This window comes from Dasypus novemcinctus, chromosome 5 (genome assembly GCF_030445035.2).
Source record: "Dasypus novemcinctus isolate mDasNov1 chromosome 5, mDasNov1.1.hap2, whole genome shotgun sequence".
Taxonomy (NCBI): Eukaryota; Metazoa; Chordata; class Mammalia; order Cingulata; family Dasypodidae; genus Dasypus; species Dasypus novemcinctus.
In genome coordinates this window covers 17838754-17854042 of record NC_080677.1, presented here as the reverse complement: position 1 = coordinate 17854042, position 15289 = coordinate 17838754, and the positions used below count along the sequence as shown (strand labels likewise).

At 38.1% G+C, this 15289-nt stretch overlaps 1 protein-coding gene across 7 annotated transcripts in view; it reads left to right on the top strand.

The window, feature by feature from the left end:
- Nucleotides 1-15289, top strand: part of SUGCT (succinyl-CoA:glutarate-CoA transferase) — an 808774-nt gene that overhangs the window by 499307 nt on the left and 294178 nt on the right. Inside the window, exon 13 of one of the 7 annotated variants that reach the window (XM_004462565.5) lies at nucleotides 2502-3845. The exons of the other annotated variants lie outside the window; for them this stretch is intronic. Within the exon in view, the coding sequence (XP_004462622.3) occupies nucleotides 2502-2546 (45 nt within the window). The 3' untranslated portion in view covers nucleotides 2547-3845. Of the gene's footprint in view, nucleotides 1-2501; nucleotides 3846-15289 lie in introns of those variants that run through there. 7 annotated transcript variants of the gene reach the window in all.

The following is a 15289-nucleotide window of genomic DNA, read 5'->3' as shown; positions in this document are numbered from 1 at the left end:
ATTAGTTCAGTAGTCTAGTTCTTGATTATCTAAGGAGAATGGAGAAAAGAGGATGACATCAATTATTAGTGAATTTGAAACATGGAAGTTGTCTAGTTGCTTCCTCCCACTAAATTGCTTTTTAGAACTTCTAATAAATAGCAGAAATAAATGTCAACAATTCTTTTTGCATCTTTTCTTCGGAGAAGTCTTATTGCTTCATGAAGTCGCCATATATAGAAAGGTAAAAGAGGAAGAGAAATAAAAAACGTAGGTTATCCTCAAATTGAATTACCTACACTTAAATAGTTACGTCATGTATAACACTTCTCTCATGTTTTGAGAACTAAACAGTATTACTGAACCATGACTAATCAGTCATTTATAATTCACTGTTACCTGTGATTGGCATTTATCGATTAGTATTGATAAATACCCTTGTGTTTAAATAAAAAGGAAAAGAGGTGCTGAATTTATTTCACTTTTATTTACTTAGCTTTTTGAACAACCCAGCTCTTAGTGGCAACGCAGGAATGTGTTTAAAAGAATTGAAAGTGATGAAAAGTGTTTATCAGCTGGTACAGCAACAGCCTGAAGGTTGAATGTTAGTTGCAGCTTTGCAGCTTTGCAGCTTTGGGTTATTAACTCTGCCTATTTTGTCTTTTGCCTTGCAGCTGTCAAAGGAGGGGGGCAAGTTTCGAAAAGGCAATAGAGGAAGAAGAGGGAGAAACAGGGCTGCCCTTCCCAGAGGGAAGGCTTTTTAGATATAGTTTGGTTAGAAGCTATTTCATCTCAGCAAAAGGATAAAAAGTCCCTCCAGTGTGCTGAAAGCAGAACACATGGGAGTCAGGGAAATGAGAAGGCTTCTAGATACCTGAGTGTTACTGCAGACCTACTTGTATGAAAGTTAGAAGGATGCCAGAGGGCAAGGTGTTGAAATTATAGCTACTGGTCGGTGTGATCTAGGTGGCCAGGCAGGCCAGAATTTGTCGCCAGCACTGTTGTTGATCTTATAGGCAGAGGCTTGCCCGTAGTCTGTTAAAACAATTGTTTTTGAGTATTTTTCTCATCATTAGAGCTCTTTTATCAAGTGACACGTCAATCTATAAAAGTGATAATTGCAGAGTTGCTCTAGATGAAGTGGAGGGCTGGACCCTTACCTTCTAAACTTCACGTTTCCTCCTGTAGCAGACCCTCACATGTCAGTTTTCCCCAGGACACAGTTTGGAAACCATATGTTTAGAGGTCTGTGAAATGCGATTCATGAGATCTCTTTTCTTCCTGTTTCCTGAGGCCAAGCAGTTGGAAACTGAGACTAAGGGTTCTCAAAGCATGGCCCAGATCAGTGGCTTCAGAATCACCTGGGAACTTCTTCGACATGGAAATTCAAATTCATAATGAAACTCTTCTTGGGTCAGGCCCAGTTAGACCTCCTGGTAGAGTTTGAGAACTATTTCTCAACGGTTGGACACACTGGTTGGACCTTTTAGGTGTCTTGGGCCAGGTGTATAGCTGCACACTCAGAAAAGCAGATGCCAAAGATTCTGCTAGAAGAAACTCCTGTGAGAGGAAGTGGGGAGGAAGCTGGTTAACTTTGGGAGAGCTAGGAGAGCTCAGCGCAAGTTTGCGCTGAGTAAAGGAGACAAAGAAGGAAGGTTGGGTGGAAGCATTCCAGCCTGCTGAGCATTCTAAGGAAAGCTTGGCAAGGAGGCTATTGGGGAGGCCCTAAGCCAAAGTCTGCAGTGGAGCTGTCTCCTGTGGCCACCTTCATCCATTGGCTGGGAGTAGCCATCGGGAGAGTGGCAGTGGTGCAAACGGCAATTTCAGAGTACAGTAGCTGGGACCCTGGTCAATTCTGGTCCCTGTAGTATGGGGGTTCTTAACCTTTTTTGTTCCTTGGACCCCTGTGCCAGTCAGCTGAATACCACGGACCCCTTCTCAGAACGTGATGGCAGATAGTTTTATGACATTCAACTAGCATTGGGTCTAACAACTACCGGATGGATGAGCATAAACAATTTTTCAAGACATGCAACAACTGTAATGCGATATGAGATGAATACCACTATAATTTATTGCATACATTCATAAGTGAAGGAAATGCTAGATTTCACTTGGAGATCAGAGAAAATAAAGATACTGGATTGATTTTTTTCAGTGCAAGCTCACGAACTCCCTGAAATCTTTCCATGGGCCTCTGGTTAAGAACCCCTGCTGTAGTAGATCTATAACTTATATTCTTATGGCCATCAAACTAGCCTTAAGAAAGGACAACATACACACAAATAAAAATAAAAATTGTAGAACCAGCATAACTTTGTCAACTTATTATTTTGCTGAGGAAGGATAGGCCATATTAATGCCCTCACTCACCAAAGAAAGACTGCTAGGTGATTTTCAAAACAGAAAGACGAGTAATGACAAAAATTGGCATTAGAATATGTTTTAAATTGAATGCATTTACTTTGTTAAAAATTCACTATATTGTTGGTGTTGATATTGTCTTTTACATTCTATAATAGACTGATGAAAAGTTCATCATGGAAAAGATCTACTCTTTGGACTGAGTGTTTGAAACTTCTGCATTAGAAGAGGAGAAGATCTAATACTTGCCTTTAGAAGAGACATGACAAAGGACAAACAATACATCTTTATGCTCCATAGTGTACACCGGCTAGCAAACCTCAGGATTAGTAGAGGAACTAAACAACAGATGTATTCTGTGCATACTGGGAAATGTGCAATAGAGAAAAAGTGGAGTCATTTTGTATCACTTGTTTACAAATTTGTAGAAGAAATCTTGTCCCTGGTAGTGGTACTCAATATACAAATGTGCAAATGCAATATGAGATAGCTAAAAAAAAATTTTTAAAGTAACTTGTGAAATAGCAACAGCAAAATATCAGAATGCATGTATTTAAGTAAACACAGAATCACAGGCTATGACCAGTGTATTTCCAGAAAGATGATGGCCAATAGAAGATGACCCATCTAATTATTTCACAAAATTTGGACCAAGAGTAACTATATATATATATTTTTGCCACTTGGTATAATTTTTTTCAATCTCCACTCTTGACAGATTGGTAGCTAAATGATATCACACTTGCATTATATATTTTTACATAGCTGAGAGCACTGAGGTTTTTTTTTCCTCATCATTTTATTATGAAACATTTCAAACATACAAGAAAGTTGAAAGAATATTGTAGTGAAAACCCACCACCTAAAGTCTGCTATTAACATTTTACTATTTGTGATTTATCACTTATCTATCCATCTATTTACCCTTTAATCCATCTTATTTTTTGATCCATTTCAAAGTAAATTGCAATCATCAAAACATTTCCTCGTGCTCTTTCAGTATGTATAATTAAATAGAGTTCAATATTAGCTTTACAGCTTCCTTTTTCCCTGGAAGTAAAAGTTACAATGAAATGCACATGCAAATGTACATTTGCTGAGTAAATTGCCATACATGTACCTGTGTGACCTACACCCCTAAAAAAAAAAAATGCATATATATATATATATTCACTGTAATCCCAGAACATTCCTCATGTCCTTTCCCAGTCAATTCTTGTACCCTTCCTCTCAGAGACAACCACAGCTCTGATTTTTTTCAACTATAAATTAATTTTCTCTGCTCCAAAATACCATTTTAATGGAATCATACAGTAAGTGCTCTTTTGCGTAAAACTTCTTGATTACAGCATATTTTTGAGATTCATCCATGTTGTTGCTTGCATCACTTCTTTGTTCCTTCTTACCATATTTTGTTTATTCATTCATTATTTATGGACATCTGGACTATTTTTAATTCTGAGCTATTATGAATAAAGTTGCTGTGAACTTTTGCATTTAAATCTTTTATGGCTATGTTTTCATTTTTCTTTGGTAAATACTGAAGAATGGAATAGCTGAGTCAGAGGGTGGTTGTATTTTGGTTTTATAAGAAGCCGCCAGAACTTTTTCTGACTTTTTGCCCCATTTTATAATCCTATCAAAGATATGACTGTTCTAATTGTTCTATTTCTCGCCAAAATCTGGTGTTAACAGTCTTTTTTAATTTTAGACATTTGTGTGGGTATTTAGTGATATCTCTTCTTTTAATTTGTATTTCTTTTTTTTTTTTTTTTGAGTTTAACCTTCAAACTTTAATAAAAATGGGAAGATAGGTCCAAAGAAGAAAAATAAAATAGGGGTGATAATAAACATTAAAATTGTCTGAGAAACAAATTTAACTTTTAGGAATTAAACGTAAGAAATCAACTAAAAATGAATGCAATTTTTAGCTACAAGAACATTTGTAGTAAAAATGTTTAAAAATGTGAAAAAATTGAAAACAACCTTAGTGTTCAAAATAAATCATATCTTAAGTAAACATGCATACATTTGATAGCCAGTTAAAAATATGACAGAAATATAAACAGGAAATTATGTTCAACAATATAGTTATTAAAACAATTAGATTATAATATATAGTAAAATTCAATTTTATAAATCTGCATATGTATAAATATGCATTTAAAAAATCCGAACTACCGTAAAATGTTTTTTTTCCCACTCTAATCCATATTTTATTCCTCCATTCTGTGGACCTGGGATGGTGATGTCCACTCCACCTCTCTATTGAGAGGGAGCTTAGATTCCACATGGCTGATGGATGCAATTCTCCTGCTTGCAGTTGTAGGCACTCTCAGTCCCCTGGTATGGTGATTGACCTTCTTCACCTCCCTGTTAGCTGATCTGCATAAGTCCAACGAACCAGAGAGTAAGAGTTGCAACTCTGCTGAGGCTCAGGGCCCAGCTGGTACATGGGGAGTCCAGAGATTCAAGTCTCCTGAGTATACACCAACGCTAGCACCAACCAAAGCCTCATTGAAAGTGACGGAAGAGGCATGTGTAGATGTGTTACATCTGAGTCCAACTCCATCACACTCAGGGACACAAATTCCAAAGTAGGACCCACTGACATGTTACTGTATATTTCTTCGATGACTAAAAATGTTAAGCACTTTTTCTTTAGCCATTTTTATATCCTTTTCTGTGAAGTATCTGTTTGGTTGTTTTGCCCAATTTGTAATAGATAGTTTGCTATTTTTTTTGTCTTTATTTTTTCAATGTTACATTAAAAAAATATGAGGTCCCCATATATCCCCCACCCCCCTCCCCCCACTCCTCCCCCCACCTGTTTGCTATTGAGCTGTAGAATTTTTAAATCATTTCTTTTATCTCTTAGACTGTGGCTCGTTTATTCAGTTCCTTAATGATATGTTTTGATGAGCAGAAGTTTTTAATTTGATGAAATCTAATTTATATATTTTTTCATTTATCGCTATTGTTTTTTGTGATCTATTATTATCTGTCCTGAGTTATAAATAAATTCTCCTAGGTTCCTTTTAAAAGAGTTATGCTTTTAGCATTCATGTTTAGGAGTTAAGTTTTGTATACTTTGTGAGGCAGGATATCAAGGTTCGTTTTTTTAAATTATATTTTTAGAGGTTGCTATAGGGATTATAATATGCATTTTAATTTATCACAATATACGTAAGACTTATACTAACTTAACTCCAATAAAATATAGAACCTTTGCTCCAGTGTATCTCTTTTCTCTCCATTTCTTTGTGCTATTGTTGTCATGTATATTAAATTATCTATGTATGCTTTATATCCAATAAACAGCATTAAAATTATTGCTTTATATAATCTTATGTCTTCTAAAGAAAATAATAGGAGAAATTATAGGCCATATATTTATGTGTATATTTACCTGCATATTTACCATTTCTTGAGTTCTCTGTTATTTTTTCATATGGATTTGAGATACTACCTAGTGACACTTCCTTAGTATTTCTTGTAAGGCAGATCTTCTAGTAATAAATTCTTTCATACCACACTAATGAAAGAAGTTGTTGATGTGGGAGGAGTGGGGGTGTGGAGAATGGTGTCTATGGGAACCTCATATTTTTTAACACAACATTTTGTGTGATCTATGTATCTTTAAAAGAAAAAAGAAAAAAATGATTTAAAAACTTCTTTCAGTCTTTGTTTATGTAGGAATGCCTTACTTTTACCTTCATTTCTGAAGGAGAGTTTTCTGGAAATAGAATTCTTGCTTGACTGTTTTTTCCTCTCAGTACTTCTATAATGTATTCCCACTGCCTTCTGACCTCCGTTGTTTCTGATGAATAGTCAGTTGTTAATCATAACAGTCCCCTATGCATGGTATGTTATTTTTTCTTGCTTCTTTCAAGATTGTTACTTTGCCTTTGTCTTTCAACAGTTTGACTATGCTGTATCTAGCCATGGATCCCTTTGTGTTTATCCTAATTGGGATTTGGTGAGCTGCTTGGAAGTATAGATCAATGCTTTTTATAAAATTTGGAAATGTTTGGTTATTATTTCTTCAAATATTTTTTTCTGCCCTTTTCTCTCTTTTACTATTGAATCTATCTTTACACCTATATTGGTACACTTTGTGTTGTTCCACTGGTTTCTGAGGCTCATTTATCTTCAGTCATTTTTCTCTCTGTCCTTTAGATTGCATAATTTCTATTGATCTTTCTTGAAGTTCACTGATCCTTTCTTCTGCCATCTCAAATCTGCTTTTAAGCCCCTCTAGTGATTTTTTTCACTTTAGTTATTATATTGAAAGAATATCAATTTGGTTCTATTTAAAATTTCTCTTTGCTGAGATTCTCAACTCATTGAATCATTATTGCTATCCTTTCTTCTAATTCTTGAAACGTGGTTTCTTTAGTTCTTTGAACATATTTGAAATAGCTGCTTTAAAGTCTTTGTCTGCTAAATCCAACATCTGGGGATACTCAGAGACAGTTACTATTGAATCCTTTTTTTTCTGGAAATGGGTAACACTTTCTTATTTCTTCACATGTCATAATTTTTGTGCATGTCTAATACTGGAAATTTTAGATAATATATGATAACTGGATTCTGATTTTTTTACCCTGGTAGTTGTTTGTTTGTTTGTTTGTTTGTTTGTTTAGTAAGCTTCCTGGATTAAATTTGTGAATTCTTTCTCCCCTGTGATATACAACAAGTGATATCTTTGCTCAACTGTTTTATTTCTTTCTGTTTTATTTTTAAGCCTTATATTCTAGAGATTGCCCTTGTGTGAGTCCTCTTGCATTTCTTCTCTGCATGTGTACAGGCTCCATCAGCCTGGGAGGTGTGGGTAGCCTGGGCCAAATCTATAATCTGTACTGCATGCTTATAGCATTAGGTACACACAAGATCTGTAGAAACCTTATCAAGCCCCCTATGACTGTTTCACCTTCATTTAGTTCTTTTTAATAAAAATATCATTTCTATTTCTCTTCTGACATTTCCCGTCTTATAGTACATTTTGAGCATAATTTCTTTCATATCTTCGGGCATAATTGCGATCACTGCTTTAAACTCCTTGTCTACTAATTTCAAAATGTAGGGCATCATGTGGTCCATCTCCATTGTGTGTCTTTTTCCTTACAAATATGTCATATTTTCCTGTTTTTTTTTTATGGGGGGGTGGAGTGGAGTGAGGAAAGGCATGTTAAGTAATTTTTGTTTGTTTGTTTTCTGGACATCGTGAATGGAGAGACTCTATGTTTTTACATACTCCCCGAAAAGTGTTTTGTTTTGTTTTAAGTAGGTATTTAATGTCACTGGACTCAAACGCAAACTCTCTCCCCTGCACAGGTTGGCACTTCCTCTTACTTTATTTCTTGTTAGCCTTAGCTGTCAGTGCTACATGTGTATTTCTGGGATCAGTTAGAGTTGGAGAAGAGTTTATAGATACTATATAGGGCTACCATTTACTGGCTCTCTCCTTTCTGAGATTTCTCTCTCACTTTCCAACAGTTATAGTTGTCTTGAATTCTGTCCTCTGCTTCTTCAGGCTGGTTAGTGTAAATTTTCTATGGGAGTTTTACCCCTTTCTCATCAGTCTAACTGTGTGTGTGTGTGTGGAGTTTTTTTTTTTTTTCGCTTTAAATACTTAGTTGTGTTATTGTTTGGTATATTCAATTCCATGATTGGTATTTATATATATCTTTAGTAAGTTATGCCTTTATTGCTATATAACATCCCTCTTTACCTATTCAGTGCACTGGTCTCAAATTGTTCCTTATTTTTAATATTAATATTGCCACTCTTGCCTTCCTTTTATTTGCATTTGCCTGTCATTTTTTCATTTATTTATATTCAATCTTTATTACTTTGTTTTAGTTCTTTAAAATTAGGATCTGTTAATGTCTTTTTTTAAATGGGAGACTCATGGCCACTGGTACTGTTTGACCGCTGATACATATATAGCATATATGTGTATATGCTGTATATGTACTTTTATTTCTGTTTTCTATTACATTTAATATTAATTTCTTCCTTTCCCTTTTTTAAAAAAAATTGTGTTAATCTCCTGAAGTTGTCATTTATTTACCTTATTCTCCTTGGTAAATTAGTTTTCTATTCCATTAGGGTTTATATTTGCTCTCCAGAGCTCATAATCTTACATGTATTTCTGCACATCACATAAAATCCATATCCCAAAATTTCTTCTACCAGCTTATCCTATTCTTCCAGGAAGATGAATGAAGCCTATAGAAAACTTTTACTATTTGTTTCTTTCTCCCCACAGCCTTTCCCCAAACTTCTGGACTGTACTAAGAATATTTTAGTTCTGTGATTTTATTTGAATTCCTTTCATGGAATGTTTCTTTTCTTAGAACTCCTTACTTAGCAGGTGTCGTATACATTCCTAGACAGTAACTTACTATCCATTTAGATTTAATTATATGTATAAAATATATATGCACAGGTATTTATTTTGTTTTTATTCTTTCTTTATATTTCTTTCTTTACTTTTATTTCTTATTACTCTTTATTCCCTTAATCTCCTCTTTTGAGGCTTCCTTTCTTATATACTTTTGAATAGATTGGTTATATTTTTTAATGTTTTCTTTAAGTAGGTATATGGGTGGTTTATATTCTGAAAATTTGCACTCCTAAAAATACTTTTTTTTTGACCCTGAAAGCTATTTTGCTGGATGTTTTCTGCCTGCAATCCTTTCCTTTAAGTAATATATAAATATTCTTTTACTGTCTTCTGACTTCTAAGTTTGCCAATGAGAGTCTGATATGTATCAGGTTTGTTTGTTTGCTTTTTCTAGAAAGTTGTTCTTGCAGTCTGGAGTCCTGGAAAGTTTTGTTTTAAAATGCTTGGATTTCAAGAACTTTGTCATACATGCCTAAATGTGTGTATTTTATCACCAATTCCACCTAAAAGACAGTGAGCACTTTCAACCTGCAGCTTAAGTGTTCTTTATTTTTTGAGGAATTTCCTTGTATTTCATGTTTAATAATATTTCCTCTATTTTTCCCTCCTCTTCCTCCTTCTCCAGGATTCCCATTGTTCAGATTTTAGGACCCCTGGATTTATCCTAAGCCAACATATCTTTCTCATATGTCCTTTCTTCATGTTTTCTCTTTAGTTTGATTTTTTTTTAAAGATTTATTTGTTTATTTATTTATCCCCTCCTTGTGGCTTGTTCCATTCTTTGCTGTCTCTTCTCCGTATCCATTCACTGTACATTTTTTTCATATCTGCTTGTCTCCCTTTGTTGCATCATCTTACTGCGCCAGCTCTGCACAGCACAGGGGCCGTCAGCTCTCCCTGGGAGCAGGTGAGCCTGCCTTCACAAGAAGGTCCCAGGACATGAACCCAGGGCCTCTCATATGGTAGATGGGAGCCCAACTGACTGAGCAACAGCCGCTTCCCTAGTTTGATTTTCTAGGCCATTAATTTTACTCTTAGTTGAGACCAGGCTCTCTTTCACTTCCTCCACAAACTTTTTAAAGCTTATGGTGGTAGTTTATTTGTTTTTTGTTTCTTCATTCTTCTGGTCATGGTACTCTAAGTGGTTATTGTCATGGGAATGGTCGAGGGCAGATTGTCTCTGATCTCAGCGCAATGGCCATTAGGTGATGATTTCCAAGTCCAGACGCGAGAAAGTCAGTTCCCTGGCTTCCACACCATCTCCCAGCCTAGCAGGAGAGGACTTGGCCCACCTGTTCAGTCCTCATCAGAATCTTGGGCCCCAGGGATACCAGTAGGCTCAGCTTCTTAGAATCAAGTCTTGAGACTCTCCTGGGCCAGTCCAGTTAGCGAGAAGGTTCAAAGGGGAGCAATGGGGATGATAGATCTATAGCGTGACAATCCCCCAGCTTCTGCCTGACTGCTTACTGACCTCAGCACCTATTTTGCCCAAGAAATGTATTCGGGTTGGAATGGAGTTGGGAATGGAGGGAAAGAGAGATGTGCTAAGCCACCCTGTTTCCAGCACTGAGGCAACTCTATAGTAGGACAAGAGAAATTGCCAGATTTTAATTTTTCTGGGACATGTAGAAAGTACATGTGTTTTTTTGACTGTGAGTAGTTTAGTACTTTAGAAATATGACTGACGATTCCTGGAGCCCCATTTGCTGATTGCCAGCTGAAGCGATATCAGTCATATAGAACTTCACAAAAGGCCAGACCTTCCGTGAAAAGGGTCCAGTGTTCGCAGGAGGGGAAAAGCTCTCTGATTAAAAGCACTGTGTGGGAGCACTATGTGGGAGCACTCCCACCTGAGCAAGGCATCCAGGCTCTCCCCATAACAGGACATGGCGAAGCCCGCAACTGTGCTCTTCCCCAACAGCCCAGCCAACCCATTCATTTTCCGCTCCTCTCACACCCTTGACCTTCTTAGGCAAGCTCACGGGGACCACAGAGTAAGAAGGTGGCTCTGACCTTAAAGCCAAGTCCTAATCCAGAAAAAGAACCTAATTCCGAATCTTGACCCTTGACCTCTACTTAAATATTTTACTACTCTACTACTTTTTCACTAAAGTAAAAAGAAAACCTACCAAATGAAAGAAAATATTTGGAAACCCTATTTCTAATAGCATAATATAAAGAACATAAAAATAAAAAGAAATAATAAAGGTACTCTCAAAACCATTCTTAGGAATTTCACAGTCATTTGAGTTTTATACTGACTTTTTTGTGTTGTTTTGCATCTGATTGTTTAAAAACTATATTACTGCGTGAGCAAAATATGCCTTTCCCCTGGTTCCCAAACTCATGAGACTTTTATACTCATCTCACTGTGAAGGCATTATCAAAAGATGTGAAGATGTTTCCTGATGGTCTCATCCATTCATTCACTCATCAGGTTGTTTATTCACTTATTCTCTCTTCTTACCAGAGTCTACTTCCCTATCCTTATCTACAGCACAGAGTTCTCTGTTGCTGTAACACAGTGATCCTCAAACTTTAGTTTATATCCAAACAACTGGAGGGCTTATTTAGCCACAGATTTCTGGGTCCAATTCCAGAGTTTCTGCTTTGTTAGGCTTCGGGTGGAGCCCCAAAATTTATAATTCTAATAAATTTCCAAGTGCTGCTGAGGCTGCTGGTCCAGGGACCATGATTTGAGAAACACCTGGTTAAACTCGGATAACCTACCTGGACGGTTTGCCCAGTTTTTGCACTGACTGTCCCACCTCCGCGGGTTGCTCCCAGGCTAGGGTTACCAGGACGGTGGTCACCCTAAGTAACTCTCTTGGCTGTACATTGGAACTTCCTTAGAAGTGTTAAAAACTACTGATGGTTGGACCCAACCCACAGAGTCTTATTTAGTAGGTTGGGAGTGTGGAACCAGCATCTGGATGTTTAAGTGCATTCTAGGTGATTTTCTTCAGACATTTATTAACTGTTGCTCTAATCACAGGCCTCATTCCCATATGAAGGCCTCCCTATGCTCTTCCTTCACTGGGAATACTCTTCCTCTTCAGTGGTTCTCAAGTCTGGCTGTCGATTAGAATCAGCTGGTGGCTAAGAGTCTTCAAAAAAAGAATCAGGAGGTCATCGGAGGGGTCAACCTTAAGCACTTCTCAGGAAGACCCCAGAAACAGCCGAAGTGGATACAACCCCAGGTACTGGTTCCCCTGAGGGCTACAAAGACCCACAGGGATACGGTCATGGCAGATGGCTCTGGAGTTCAGTAACATGCCATTTGGCCCTACTTTGGAATTTGTGTCCCTGAGTGTGATAGAGTTGGACTCAGATGTGACCTTTCTACACATGCCTCTTCTGTCACTTTTACTGAACCTGTGGTTGGTGCTAGCATTGGTGGATACTAAGGAGACTTGAATCTCTGGACTGTCCATGTGCCAGCTGGGCCCTGAGCCTCAGCAGAGTTGTAATTCCTACTCTCTGGTTCATTGGACTTGTGAAGGTCAGCTAACAGGGAGGTGAAAATGGTCAATCACCACACCAGGGGATGGAGAGTGCCTACAACTGCAAGCAGGAGAATTGCATCCGTCATCCATGTGGAAGCCCCCTCTCAATATAGAGGTGGAGTGGACATCACCATCCCAGGACCCACAGAATGGAGGAATAAAATATGGATTAGAGCGAACTTACTGATATTCTACTATAAAACTTTGGTGACTGCTAATGAAAGAAATTGTATCATTGGCGGGGAGAAAGTGGCCGCAGTAGTTTTTGAGGGCAGGGAGTGGGAAGAAGAGATGAGATGAGGGGGCATTTTTGGGACTTTGGAGTTGTCCTAAATGATACTGCAGGGTCAGATGCTGGATATTATATATCCTGTCATAACCCACTGAATGTACCGGGGGAGAGTGTGAGCTACAGAGTAAACTGTTGTCCATGTGATGCAGCAGTGCTCTAAAATGTGTTTGCCGGGTGCGATGAGTGTGCCGCAATGATGGGGAAGGTTGTTGGTGTGGGAGGAGTGGGGTGGGGGGGTGGGGGTATACGGGAACCTTTTATGTTTTTATAATGTAACCTTTTTTATATGTGTATGTATCTTCAAAAAAATACAATTTACAAAAATGCTGGGGGTGGGGGAGTGGGGTGTGCGTTATGTGGGAACCTCATGTTTTTTTAATGTAATGTTCTATGTAATCTATTAACTTTAATTTTAAAAGTTTTATTAAAAAAAAGAAAGGATCAGCTGGGGGAACTTTTAAACTCTGCAAGTGCCCAGGCTCCACTCACCCAAGCCCAGTTAAATTAGAATGTCTGAGGGTGTGGCCTAAGTATTGATATTCTCTAACTCCCCAGGTAATTCTTATGGCAGCCAAATATTTGACCTCAGGACTGGCTAGTCATTCAGTGAATAGGACTCATCCAGTATATTCAATTTAAATTATCCCTGGCCCTTGCGCTCACAGTTTCTAAAAGCCTTTATCAGTCTCATATTTTCCTCTAGAGAGTACCTAGAACATGTATGTATTCAATAAATGTTAATTCATGCCTGCAAATGTACCAGTCACTACGTTACGCTCCAGGGCCAATTCTATAGTAAACAGAAAACATTAATAACAACAACAGGAACAAAAAATAAGTAGGGATCTCTGCCTTCGTAAAGCTCACATTCTTTTGGATTACTTCTTTAAAAAAATTGAAAACATTTATATTTACATTCTTCTGTTAGATGTTTTAACAAAGAGAGGGGCAACATTTTACCAACCTAAAGACTGTCACTGGCATCTAGTCTTTTCATTATAGAGAGAACAGTGACACATTTATGTGGAAAATGGACTTTGGTGCTTTAGAGCACTGAAATGATGTTGTGGACATACAACAAACCAAGCCATGGTGCGGGCACTGTGAATTTCTTTTGCCTTCCCTTGCAGCTCAGTGCTGCTGAGAAGCTCTGAGATAGTGCAGTGCCCACCCCCACACTCCAGGTCCATGGTGGGACCCTCCTGGTGGTCCAGGAGCAGAGCTGAGGCTTCCTGCTGTGGTTGGGCTGCAGGAAGTGCTCTGCAGTCCCTCAGTTCAGCAGGACAGACACATGAAAGAGCCCAGGAACACACACAGAGAAAACACGTAAACAAGAGTACACTCATCCATTTTTACGGAAACAGACCTACATGGTGTGGGGGTGCTGTAGCCAACGGAATGTCTAGAGTCCAAAGGGTTTAGTCAGGAGGCAGGAAGTACATTTCAGCAGCAGAAATCCAAACGAAGGGGAACTCGGTGGTAGGTGGACTAGGACATCCTACGTCAGGGGAATGACCTGTGAAAAGTCCAGGAAATTTTAGCTAATGACCTTGTGGGAGGACCAAGCAGGAGTCCCTCTTTACTGCTCTCAGGCGGGCCTGGGCTGGAGCAGGACATTTTAGGCATTTGGTAGAGATAGTTTTCTTCATGGTATCTTTCCTTTTGTGATAACGTACCACTCTGGTCAGGTTTGCTACAGGACTGAAGGGATAATGGTGAAGTAAGTTATCCAGCCATTTGGAACAATCTGCATAGCCAGTGTAAACACTTTAGGGAAACAATCCTCAACTTTGACCACATTATCTAGATTAATGTGCTTAATGATTAAGCCACTAGAAATGCTTAATCCAGAGCTTTGTGGTTTTTTTTTAAAGATTTATTTTATATTTATTTCTCTCCCCTTCCCTGCCCTCCCTCCCCCCTGTTGTTTGCTCTTTCTGTCCATTCGCTGTGTGCTCTTCTGTGTCCGCTTGTATTCTTGTCAGCAGCACTGGGAATATGTGTCTCTTTTTGTTGTGTCACCTTGTTGCATCAGCTCTCCCTGTGTGCGGCGCCACTCTTGGCCAGGCTGTACTTTTTTCGCATGGGGAGTCTCTCCTTACAGGGTGCACTCCTTAAGCGTGGGGCTCCTCTATGTGGGGGACACCCCCACATGGCACGGCACCCCTTACGTGCATCAGTTCTGCATGTGGGCCAGCTCACCTCATGGCTTAGGAGGCCCTGGGTTTGAACCGTGGACCTCCCATGTGGTAGGCGGATGCTCTATCAGCTGAGCCAAATTCGCTTCCCTAGAAGAATTGTTTTTGCAATGAAAAGTTATGGAAAGAAATCCATTAGTTGATTGAAACATGAGCATTACCAATATATTATATTTTTCCTTCAACAGTATATATAGTATGTACATATTCTATTTATTTTACATTTTATATATATATTTATACAAATATATGTATATAAAATGAGATGAAAACTCTTGGTTTGCTGAAAGGCAGTGACCAGTCTACTTAAAAATAGGTTTAAAATATGTCCCATTAGCATTTGAATTATTTATATTTTTAGTGAAGAAAGGTTAAAAAAACAGGGCTATATCACATTTTAAAAATATTTTAACCTGGTTCACTATTGTTTTAAAACATTGCAGATTAAACAAAGCTTTTCTGTAGTTCACAGTTGACCTGCAGGCCACCTATTTGCCATCTGTGTCCTTGTCAAAGAATTGTATTTATTTTGTATGGA